General features: G+C 28.7%; 1 protein-coding gene across 1 annotated transcript; it reads left to right on the plus strand.

Annotated features, from left to right (window-relative positions):
- The first annotated feature begins 11658 nt into the window (after positions 1–11658).
- Positions 11659–12259, plus strand: LOC129293958 (Bowman-Birk type proteinase inhibitor-like). Its single transcript, XM_054932111.1, has one exon. The coding sequence runs from the start codon at positions 11702–11704 to the stop codon at positions 12047–12049; it is 348 nt and encodes a 115-aa protein (XP_054788086.1). The 5' UTR covers positions 11659–11701; the 3' UTR covers positions 12050–12259.
- The last annotated feature ends 452 nt before the right edge of the window (positions 12260–12711 follow it).

Consider the following 12711-nt stretch of genomic DNA (forward strand, 5'->3'; position numbering starts at 1 on the left):
AACAGCGGTCCAGAGTCTGTGTCGTGACAGAGAATCTTCTACGGACACCTGTTTCGGATATTATAGATTTATAGTAAGCACTAAATAGTAAATAAAGTAAAATTATTTATATTTCCTTTATCAAAGGGTCATTTAAAACGCCTATTCTATTAGAAAGGCCAATTGGTGTGGAATCTTCTTACTTATTAAATATTTAGAGATAACTTTAATATTATTATTTATAATAACTTCTCTTAATATGTACAGATCTAATAATTTTTAATATGATTTAACTTTTTATTTTTTTACAGTTTTTCGTGGCTTGTATTAAAAAAAATAAAACCACTATTTTATATAGGATTCAAAAATAAAAAAGGTCAGTACTCTCTCTATTAAAAAATATAAAATACTTTTAACTGAATCTCACATTTAATAAAGTAATTATTTATTTTTAAATCAACCCATATTAAACATTCTACAATAAATCAATAGGGACACTTTTAAAAAAATAAGTAATGATTATACCTTAAAAAATTAAAAATGTCTTACATTTTTAAATCTTCAACTCTTTAAAAAAATTTCTTATATTTTTAAATGAAGGAAGTATAGTTTTGAAAAATAAATGGGATATGTGTTGTTAGTTTGTATTTTAAGGGAGGTTTGTGTAAATTTTAAAAAAATTATATAAAGAGAATGTATGTAAAAAATTTATAATTAAAGTGTTCAGTATCGTATGTGTTAATAATTCATTCTGCCTTTGTGTTTCTGGTTTTAGAAAAATTAAAGACAATCTTATTTATCTGAAGTTTTGATACGAGGATTCGTCCCAAAAAAAAACAAAAAGAAAAAAAAATACACGGGGAGATCCGATCTTATCCACCAATCATGTACGTCTGCATGCCAGAAGAGCAAGAGAGGACATTTTGAATATTTGGAAGGTTAGCTTTGCTGCACTTGCTTCCAAACTCCATCAGATGATTCAAAATCCCAACCCTTGCCCATGATTTCCTGCCACCAAATTCTTTTGCCCTCTAAATCTTGACCCTCCACGTGTCTTGCCTTTGCATCAATGTAAACAACGTGCTTGTTTAGTTTATTGTTACTTTTTCCCAACGCTTATAATCGAATTAAGAAGAGTAATTAAAATTCTTAAATTATTAACTTACTTTTAATTGTACCTTTAATACAGGAAGAGTGGTTAAACATGTCATCCAAATCAATCATATATGAACATTTTTAGAAATAATTTACTAATACTTAATTAAAGTGTATAAGGCGTCTTCTATTATAAAGACTAGACAAAATTTTTAGTACAATATAGATTATCGTATAGGTTAACGGCAAAATTTTACTACAACACAAACTGTTTAACATAAAAAATATTTAATATTTTTTTGAACAGTGCAAATAAATACTAGTTTATAAATGTGGGTAGAAGTGAAGTATTCAAATCTTTTTAATTGATATACAAAGATTCTTTACAACAAAAAAGATTTAAATCACAGAGTGGGTAAATACAGAGAAATTCCAGCAAAGACCTAGTATACCACATCATTTATAGACTATTCAATAAAAACTTGCCATATCATATGGTTATAAATATAAATTGATTCTATTATTAATAATGATATAGTGAGAAAAAGAAAGAAATTAAAAAGATATCATATTTTAAAAATAAAATTATTAGAAATAATGATATAAAAAATTATTTGATTGGTACAATTTTATTGTATAGTTACAAATAATGTAATGTGCCCCATCTGTGCAAGAATTCCTCACAAAATATTAATACATCTGTCTTCATGTCACTTCCCCACCCCCCAAACCTCCTTTTTTTTTTCTGCGCAAATTGCAGCTAAAAGAACTTTCTTTTTTTGATACAAAGATAAAAGATTTTTTTTTAAATAAGCACTGAAAATTTTATTTCATCAAAGAAAAACCATGCAAGCAGAACCAACCACTAGCTTCAACGTATGAAGAGAAAAACAAGAGCTTAACACATGTATACTTGGTCTGGACATTGAGCCTTCTGGACCACTTTTTATCATTTTCTTCTTGCAATTATCAATTGGGGACCAGATTCATCCGAATTTCTTCGAGTGATTTCTATTTTTGTTTATACCATTTTTTTTTCCGCCAACGTTGTACGTATACTATTTACACATCTTAGTTTTGCCAAAAAAAATAGAATAAGCTAATCAAATTGTCCTTATAAAATAAATAATTTTAACAATTTACTCTTTTTTACTACTAGTCATCGGTATCTGTTAATATTGGATTAGTAATTTTTCTATTCATAAGATTCGAACCCCAGTATTATTTAAGGGGTGTTAAATTCCTCACAACTCCTTTCCATTTACAATTATTAAATCCAAATTAATTAGACTTTTTTTTTTTAGTATTATGGACAAGAGGCCCACATCTAAATTTGGGTGAATAAGTTATGTAAAATGCAATTATATGTATCATTGAATCTTTAGTAAGTGGGACCGATTGATTCAATTATTACAATATGTGATTAGTTATCAAAGTTTCGTGTCTCTCCTGCTAACCTTTGCTTTTCCATATCAAAGCTTACAAATAAAAGTATAGATCAGTTCCTCAAGACTTGGTGAATAGATGTTTAAATCCTGTTTAAAAAAAATGCTCACATTTAATCTCTGATGGTATCTTGAACAAGATTGTTTATGATAAAAAAAAATATATGTAAGTGATAAAAAATAAATTTTGCAGTGCCATACAACTTTCGGAGCTTGTGAGCACGTCCAATAAAAAGAAATATAGAAGGTTGGGGAACTGCAGGAGTACATATTTACTTCATTAGTCTCACTTTTTTTTTTTTTAACTTCCCCCTACCTATAACTATAAGCTTTCCTCTAAAAAAATTAACCAAAAAAAAAAAAACTCAATAAGAGAGAGAGATGAAATTTTACTGAGATTTATCCATGAAGTCAGACGTACGTGCGATGCGGTGGATATATGCATTACATATTTATATCACTATCTCAATCTCAAATTACAAAATAATTTAAAATAAGATTATACTAATAATGATACTTTTGCAAATATAATTTTTAAAATAAAATTATAAACTTTTAAAAATATCCTTACATATTTAATCATTATGTTATAGTATCATTTTAATTCTCAGTTCACTTAAAGGATAGTATTAAAAATATCATCAATAAAATTTTATTTTTCTTAAATTATTTTATATTTTGAGATAAAAAAATTCTTCTACAGCTGTCTCATAATTTAGGATATATAGAGGGAGTACTATATTATAGAATTTTACTTAATTAATTACATTTTTTCCTAATTAGAAAGAAAAGTACTTTAAAAGCTAAAAAAGGTGAGGTTTCACTCTTTCGTTTAGAATTGCATAAAATTATATCACTCAGTTACTTTTATTCTTAAGAATGACTATAGCAGAAAAAAACATGGGCAAAATTTAATATTGAGAAAACAGAATTTTGAGTCCATGTATTTTGATAGCGTTTTGCTATTGGTAAATAAGAGCATGGATGACATTCATACACCCATATATAACATAACAATTTTACTAAATTCAGGTTTTGAATTGAGATAGGATGTCTTTCTATTAATTTTGAACTATTTGCCCGCTCCTCTCGTTTCCAGGATGTCGCTCCCTTCCCTAACAATATACAATAGTTCAGCTTGTTTCAAATTCTAATTGAAATATAATGATACTAGAATGTCATTTACTTCTTCCTAAGTAATAGGCCCACGCAGCTAGTTTTCTTAGTCCCTTGATGCGTGTTCTTCTGTTAAAACCTCTTTTAACAATTTTATCACACAACCGGAAGTGATATGATTAAACGAAACTAGAGTTATAGCCCAGAAATTAAAGCTTGCATATATGTTAATTATCCTCGAGTTGCTATTCATTTGGTAACCAACAAATTATGTTGAATAACTAAATACTTATTTAAAAAAAGTAAAACAAACAAATTACTCTTCTTTAGTGATATTTTGCTAAGCAAAACTTCTTTAAAAATAATAAGTTAACGTAAATAAAGAACAATGATCAGCAGCCAAGTGTGATGAACAATAATTACTCAACCAGAAAATGATCAATATCACCCAGGCTCTATCTTGGTTCCAAAATCACTATCCAGTACTCGACTCAAGATCTCAACTCTTCGTGTTGCTTTCCTTTAATCAATGATTATGATTGTACAATATATAATGTTTATCAATCTTTGTGATGAACGGTATTGTTGCACCGGGTTTTTTGTTCAGCAAGGACCCACTTCTTTAATTACCCTTTTGTTTTCGGTCCCCAAGTGCGTGAATGTACAATGGAAATATTATCAGATAGCTAGATACTAGATAGGGACGACGATGGAATCTTTCTTCCAATGGTTATTATTTTTTCAAAATAAAAATGGTTGTCAATGCTTCTTTCTTGATGTATACTTATTTAATCATATTTGGAAGTTCTTTTTTCTTTGCCACTAATCATATTTATAAATTATTTTTAATATATTTTATTGAAATTAAGGAAAATAGTAAAACTAATTAATTCTATCTGCAGATTTAATAGGTTTTTTCAGCTTTTCCCATGCATATTTATTAAATATATATTTTAATAATGCAATTTCTCTCACCAATGGTTAATGGAATAGAAGGGGAAACTAATGATAAAAAAAAAAATCAATTTCATGCCTTATAAGTAAGATAAAAAAAAATTATTCTCCCTCTCTACTTTATATATAAATAAAACCGGAGGGAACGTATGTGTACATATATTGTGTTTGGTCACCTTCTTTAGCGTATATGGCATCAGCTGATTCAATCCTTAAATCGAGTCATTTAAATATGGTGCAAATTAAATAAAACGATGAGGAATATAGTAAAGCAATCACTTAATTATGTGTTTTCAGAAGATCTTTAGAAGTGAGGGAATCCCTTTCCAGGATGTTTTAACCGTGAAAAAATTCGCTCAGAGCCTCAGACAATTTGAGTAATAAGATTTTGGCTGGAAACGATCTATATATTGACTAAATAATATTAAAAAAAGAAAGATAAAAGTGAGCATCAGACAAGGGTGTGGGCCCCAGCCACGCAAGCTCAACGGTCGATGGGCACATACGTAGTACGAACTGCTACGTTAAAGATTCCTTATGATAAATCAATTTTTGAATTTTCATAGTTACAGTGACTTAGTCCATCACGTGCATCAATTCATCTATCCACAAAAAATAGCATATTAAGTAATTAATTGAGCTATTATACAAATTTTTGTGTGCCCCAAAAAATTAAGAGTCAAAAAATTATCTCATACATTTTTATAATATATACTTCCTTCATTTAAAAATATAAAATATTTTTAATTAAATTTTATTTTAATAAAATAATTATTTATTTTTAAATTAATCCTATTTTTCAAACTAACTCTGGTATAATATATGAAAACATGATTTAAAATATGATTAAGGAGCATTCTGAACCATAAACCCATAAAATATATAAAATGAATTGCTAAAAATTAACGCTAATTTTAATTAAGTATTGGATTGCTAGAAAAGTAAGATATAGAGATGGTGTAAATGAAGCTGGCAAAAAATGGTATAAATAAAGAATTGAAAAAAATGAAAATTAATTAATTGATTATAAAAGTGAAATTAATTTTTTTTTTTACCGGAAAAGTGAAATTGAGTTTGACAAAGGAGAACTCAGTTGATTGAAGAAAGATGCGTCGGCCATTGGTCCACAGTTGAAAATGGCGCGAAGAAAATAAACTAACAAAAAGTGGCCCAGACTGTGTCCTGACCGAGAATCTTCTACGGACTCTTGTTTCGGATATTATAGATTTATAATACGCACTAAATACTAAATAAATTAAAATTATTTACATTTTCTTTGTCAAAGGATCACTTAAGAGGCTTATTTTATTTGAAAAGTAGATAAACATGCTGATTTTTTTACTTATCAAGTATTTAGAGATAATTTTGATATTATTATTTACAATGATCTCCTTAAGATGCAAAGACCTAATAATTTTTAATGTGACCTAACTTTCTATTTCTTACACTATTTTTTCATAGTCCTGTATTAAAAAAATAAAACACATTTTTTATATAGGATTCAAAATAAAAAAGAAGGTTGGTACAATTTTGAAAAATTAATGGGATATGTTTTTTGTATTTTAAGGGAGGTTTGTGTAAATTAAAAAAAATTATATAAAGAGAATGTATGTAAAAAATTTATAATTAAAGTCTTCAATATCGTATTCACTTCTTAAAAAATATAAGTCATTTTTAATTAAATTTTATCCTTTAATAAAGTAGTTATCTATTTTTAAATTAACCTTATCTTTTTATATTTACTCTTGTTTAACACTCCATAATAAATAAATATAAAATTACGTCTTTTTAATAAAAAAAAGTAATGATTACACCTTAAAAAATTAAAAATAATTTATATTTTTAAATATTTAATTTTTAAAAAAATATTTTATATTTTTAAATAGAGAAAATATATGTCAATAATTCATTCTACCTTTATGTTTTTGTTTTTTTAAAAAATTAAAGACAATCTTATGTATCTGAACTTTTGATACGAGGATTCGTCCGAAAAAAAAAAAAAAAAAAGATACGAGGAGATCCGATCTTATCCACCAATCATGTACGTCAGCATGCCAGAGGACCAAGAGAGGACATTTTGAATATTTTGAAGGTTAGCTGCACTTGCTTCGAAACTCCATTAAATGATTCAAAATCCTAACCCTTGCCCATGATTTCCTGCCACCTAATTCTTTGTCCTCTAAATCTCGACCCTCCACGTGTCTTGCTTTTGCATCAATGTGAACAACGTGCTTATTTAAGTTTATTGTTACTGTTTCCAAACACTTTTGATCGCATTAAGAAGAGTAATTAAAATTCTTAAATTATTAACTTACTTTTAATTTTACCTTTAACATAGGAAGAGTGATTAAACATGTCATCCAAATCAATCATGTATGTACATTTTTAGAAATAATTTATTAATGCTTAATTACATTTTATAAGGTGTCGTCCATTATAAAGACTAAACAAAATTTTTAGTATAATATAGATTCGAGTATAGGTTAACGGAAAATTTTCACTATAACACAAACTGTTTAATATAAAATATATTTAATATTTTTCTCGGACAGTGTAAATAAATAATAGTCTATAAATGTGGGTAGAAGTGAAGTATTCAAATCTTTTTAATTGATAAAAATGTAATTGTATAAAGATTCTTTTCAACAAAAAGATTTCAATCATAGAGTGGGTAAATACAGAAAAATTCTTGCATGGACCTAGTGTACCACATTATGCAATATCATATGATCATAGATAGGATAAACATAACTTTTAATTCCTGCATTTTATTCATATTTTACTTTTAATTTTTATACTTTTTTTAATATTTTAGATACTACAGTTTTATTTTTTATTATTTTAGATTCTTTCAAGATTCCTATACTTTTCTTTTAAAGGAACCAAAAATAATAAAAAATAAAAGTGCAAGGACTTAAAACATAAAAAAAAGTATATGGACTAAAAACAAAACACAAGTAAAATACAGATACCAAAAGTTATGTTTACCCTTATAGATATAAATTGATTATGTTATTGATGATGATAGAGCAAGAAAAAGAGAGAAAGTTAAAAGATTTCATATTTTAAAAATAAAATTATTAGAAATAATGATATAAAAAATTATTTGATTGATACTTCTTCCATTCAAAAATGTAAAGCATTTTTTAAGGAGTTAAATTATTAAAAATGTAATGCATTTTTAGTTTTTTCAGCTGTAATTATTGCCTTTTTTTTTAAAAAATGTCTCTATTAATAATAATTTTATATTTAGTATAAAGTGTTTAATAGGAGTAAATATGAAAAGGTAAGATTAGTTTAAGAGTAAGTAACTATTTTATTGAGGGTGAGATTTGATTAAAAATGCCTTACATTTTTAAACAGAAAGAGTACAATTTTATTATATAGTTACAAATAATGTAATGTGCCCAATCTATACACGAATTCCTAACAAAATATTAATACATCTGTCTTCAACTGACTTCCTCCCTCCAAACCTCCTTTTTTTCCTACATAAATTACAGCTAAAAGAACTTTCTTTTTTTTAATATAAAGGTAAAAGAATTTTTTTAAAATAAGTACTCAAACTTTTGGCATTATTAACTTTTTCGACGTGGAAAAATTTTGGCAGGACACATATCCATGGGTATAAAAATTAGGAAAAATTTCATTTAAAGACCACAGTAGCAACTTATCTTTAGGTGACTCCCAAAAAATTTTAAAATATCAGTTTAGTCTTATGGAACTAATTGAAAATAAGTTGAAAGTGAAAAAGATCAAAAAACCCTCAGTTCAAATATTAAAAAAAATCACCAACCACTATCTTCGGTGACCAAAGCTTTGTTGGCGACGACAGCCACTGGGCCTCCATTGTCAGAGCTTTGACCCCTGGCTAGACCATCATTGTCAGAGCTCCAGTCACTAGTTAAACTACCGTCGACGGTGGCTAGAGAAATAATTTCTTCAAAGGTGGCCAAGATGGGTGTAGAACCCAAGATCCCTTGGTTCACCAAAAAATTTTGGACCACCAAGCCACTCAATCAATTTAATTATATAATGCATAAAATTATATATATAATAAACCTTATTTTCAAACCACTTGATTATTACGTTACTTGTTAATTATGTAACTTTACTTGTTAATACCTTAAAAGGACTTATTAATTACTTAACTTTTCTTGTTAAACCCACGACTCTTGCAACAGAAATAAATTACTTGCTAATAACGTAAATATACTTGTTAATATCTTAATAGAACTTGTCAATTACTTAACTCTCCTTGTTCAAACTTCTAGCTTTAATTGTATAAGACTTAACAAGGAGAGTTAAGTAATTGACAAGTCCTATTAAGGTATTAATAAATATAGTCACATGATTAGCAAGCAATTTATTTCTATTGCAGGAGTTGTGAGTTTAACAAGGAAAGTTAAGTAATTAACAAATTCTTTATAAGTATCAATAAGTAAAGTTACATGATTAACAAGTAATATAATAATCAAGTGGTTTAAAAATAAAGTTTATTATATATATAGTTTTATGCATTATATATGAGGTGCTTGGTGGTCCAAAACCTTTTAGTGAACTAAAGGGTCTTGGGTTCTACACCCACTTTTGGCCACCTTTAGAAAAATTAATTCTCCAATCACCACCAACGATGGTCTAGCTGGTAGTGGAGCGCCAGTGATGATGGTCTAGTCAGAGGCTGGAGCTCCAGCAATGGAGGTCTAGTGGCTGCCGTCGTCGACGAAGCTCCGGTCACCGGCAATAGTGGTTGGTGGTTTTCTTTTATATATATATATATATATATATTTAAACTTAGGGTACTTTGATCTTTTCTACTTTTAACTTATTTTCAGTTTAGTCTTATAGGACTAAACTGATATTTTGAAATTCTTTGAAAACTACCTGAAGATAAGTTGCTTTTGCAGTCCTTAAATAAAATTCTTCCTAAAAATTATCTACCCTTCCTTTTATAACACGTGATCTAGAAAACGATTGAATGGGTTGCTTATGTGGTCAATATATTCAGAAAGTTCGATGCACATTTTAACTCTTTTATTTATACCTAACACCCAAAGGTACTTTTAATAAACTACCCAATTTGCCAATGATCCAATAACCTAGTTACATGTTAGTTTTCTAATAGGTCATGGGTTTAATCTCATCTGAAATCTTAGACTTTTTAAGCCTACTATTTTTTATCCTTTTAATCAGAGAGGAAAAAATTACTCCAGGCACATCACTTCATTACTTAAATATATTATTAAAATTAAATTTATTAATTAATTCAATCTGTCTGGTTTCAGACAGATTAATTTTGTCTGAAACTAGACACAATGAATTTTATAATTTTAATATATTTATTATGTCAAAAATTAATTTTATTGTTCTTATGTTATTTTCTTACTATTTTTTTATTTTTTGTTTGTTTACTGGGGTAGTTTTTTAACACCCATTATCATAAATTAGATTTCTATTTCATGGTTATTCATTGAATTTTTTTATATAATTGGTAGCTTATATGTGACAGCATGAATTGGTTGTTGATTGGAGTTAATAGTTATTGATAATTTCATTGAGATGTGCTTAAATTGATCAAATTGAGATGGTTTAATTCCAAAAAATCTTAATTCATAAGTCATTATGCTATCAAATTTTTTAAATTCTAGAACATAAATTAATTTGTTGATATTTCAATTGGATAAAATGAACCATATAATTTTTATTTTTACCAGTTTAATTGTGTGTTTGATTAGAGTTGATAAGTAAATAATATCATGCATTGGATTTAATTTGATGGAATTAAGTTGTCATGTTGCTGAAATTGATGATTTATTAGAAACAAAAAGGTTGACTTGGAGGTTTTACTGTCTTGGGAGTCTCAATTTATAAGTTGTTATGCTTCAGGTTTTTTTTTTAAATTCAAATCATAAATTACTTGCTGATATTCGAATTAGGTAACTGTGAATTGTAGTTGGATAAATGCTTTACGAATGAGAAGGTGCACAAATATGATAGCTTGTATAATGATTCAGAACTGCCTTTGTATTCAAGGCACACAAAATATACATGATTAATAATGGTGTTGAAGTTGTTCAACTTGAAAGTGAGATATGAGTAGAGTAATAAAAGTTTCACAAAGTTGCTCAAAATTGTTCAAAGATATGCTTCCAGAGGGTAATGTATTTATAAAATTTATAACTGTGAATTATTATTCATGCATATATTGTGCTTGAATTTACAATATTTCAAAAGTTTAGAGTCATATTTTAAATTAAAGTTGAGACATATATGCAATATTTAGTCTAGTTTCTTCCTAACTAAAATTAACAAGGTTAGAGTAATTTTGTATAGATATTTCTATTCGAAATGTAGACTTTCATTTGATATGTTTGTACTTGATATATTTATATTAATCTCTAGAGCTGCTGTTTATGTATTTATATAGGTTTTATAAATAAAGGATCGATGTATAACTACAAAAGGTGGTTCTTTTTTTAAAAAAATAGCAATTACAGCCACAATTATTCCATAAATGGATATTTTTGGCCACAGTTGTGGTAAATAGCCGTGGCCTTAACTGGTTGTTCACCGTAATTACTTTATTTTTGCTATAATTCCACTAAGACCTATGGTGAAAATTCTTCTATCATTACTATACTCATTTTTAGTACATATCATCTTATGTCGTAAAAATAAGTTTTTAATTATGGTGAAAATTGCTTTTTGCACGAGTGAGATTATCGTTCACGCTACATTCAATCTGGACCAAATTTGCATAATTTATAAATTTTTCAAATACCTAAAATGCCCATTACTTTAATAAAGCACTATAATTACATCTCTCTCATATGTGTTTGTACTCTTCTCATGAGCTCCGACGTAGTACGCCTTAAAAATTCAAAATTGAAGTTATATTTTAATAATTTGATATAAATTTTATGCGTTGATGTACTCTGTATGATTTTTTTTTAACTCTTGTCGAGGTATTTACATTGGCATACATCAATTGACGTTGTATATTGTATATCCATCAATTCTGGGTATAAATAACCCATCCTGCGTGCTCACTACTTCACAAGCAAAGACACAAGCATACGAGACAGTGACTGAGAGGCAGAGAGGAGAAGAAGATGAGTTTGAACCAGAAGATGATCGTGAAAGTGGCCGTGGTGCTGTTCCTGATGGCTTTCACCGCCACGACGGAGGCTCGCCTCAATCCGAGCACCTTGCTGGCCTCGGCGCTGATGAACGGCGAGCAGAACTTCATCACCAAGTCCACCACCACAGCATGCTGCGACAACTGCGTCTGCACAAAGTCGGAGCCACCTCAGTGCCAATGCAGAGACATCGGAGAAACTTGCCACTCCGCCTGTAACTTCTGCCTCTGCGCTCTCAGTTATCCTCCACAGTGCCGCTGCCTTGACACCACCAACTTCTGCTACCCTTCTTGCTCCTCCACCGCTAAAACGGCCAACTGATCACCACGCGCCTCCGTCGTCGTCGTCGTCAATAACGATGTCATCTTATGCGAGCAAAGCCTGAAGCTACTTCAGGCTCTGTTTGATCTGTGTGTCTGTGAATCCTATCTTGTTGTTTCAATAAAAATTCTTGTGCCTTGCATGCTTGTGGAGTTTGCTATTTTGCAAACTCGTAATTGCTTGCAGGCTCTTGATCCCTATTTTAACTAATCCCCTGTTGCTTCTACTAATTATTTTTGCAATTTAATTAATATATAAATCCCTCAAAAAATCAATATCATCTACCCAACTGGAAAAAAGCATTTTTTGCCTTATTTTTCATAATTTTTTTATTAAGTATAAGGAGTAAGCTTGATAATAACAGAAGATATCTCCTTCAAAATACTGAGAGTAATGGATAGATATTTCATAGTTAAATTGTTATATGCGCAAGGGTTGGTGTTCAAATTCCTAACCACTGATTTAAGTGATGAAAACCTCTGTCACTCGTGCCGATAGACTCTAATTAGAGTTTTCATAAATTGATGCTAATGAGTCCGTTAAAAAGGGGAAAAAATCTGGAATTCTTTCGAAAAATGATGAAAATAAAGGAGAACAATGCGCAATAAAAAAAAGGGTTGGGGAGGGGAAGAAGTACTTCTTCCATTTTCAAATTTAAGCCA

Source organism: Prosopis cineraria, unplaced genomic scaffold (genome assembly GCF_029017545.1).
Source record: "Prosopis cineraria cultivar Desert tree isolate PC_DT_omini unplaced genomic scaffold, ASM2901754v1 PC14, whole genome shotgun sequence".
NCBI classification, from domain to species: Eukaryota; Viridiplantae; Streptophyta; class Magnoliopsida; order Fabales; family Fabaceae; genus Prosopis; species Prosopis cineraria.

Coding starts and splice junctions, on each gene's coding strand:
- LOC129293958 (XM_054932111.1), top strand. CDS start 11,702: ATGAGTTTGAACCAGAAGATGATCGTGAAAGTGGCCGTGGTGCTGTTC.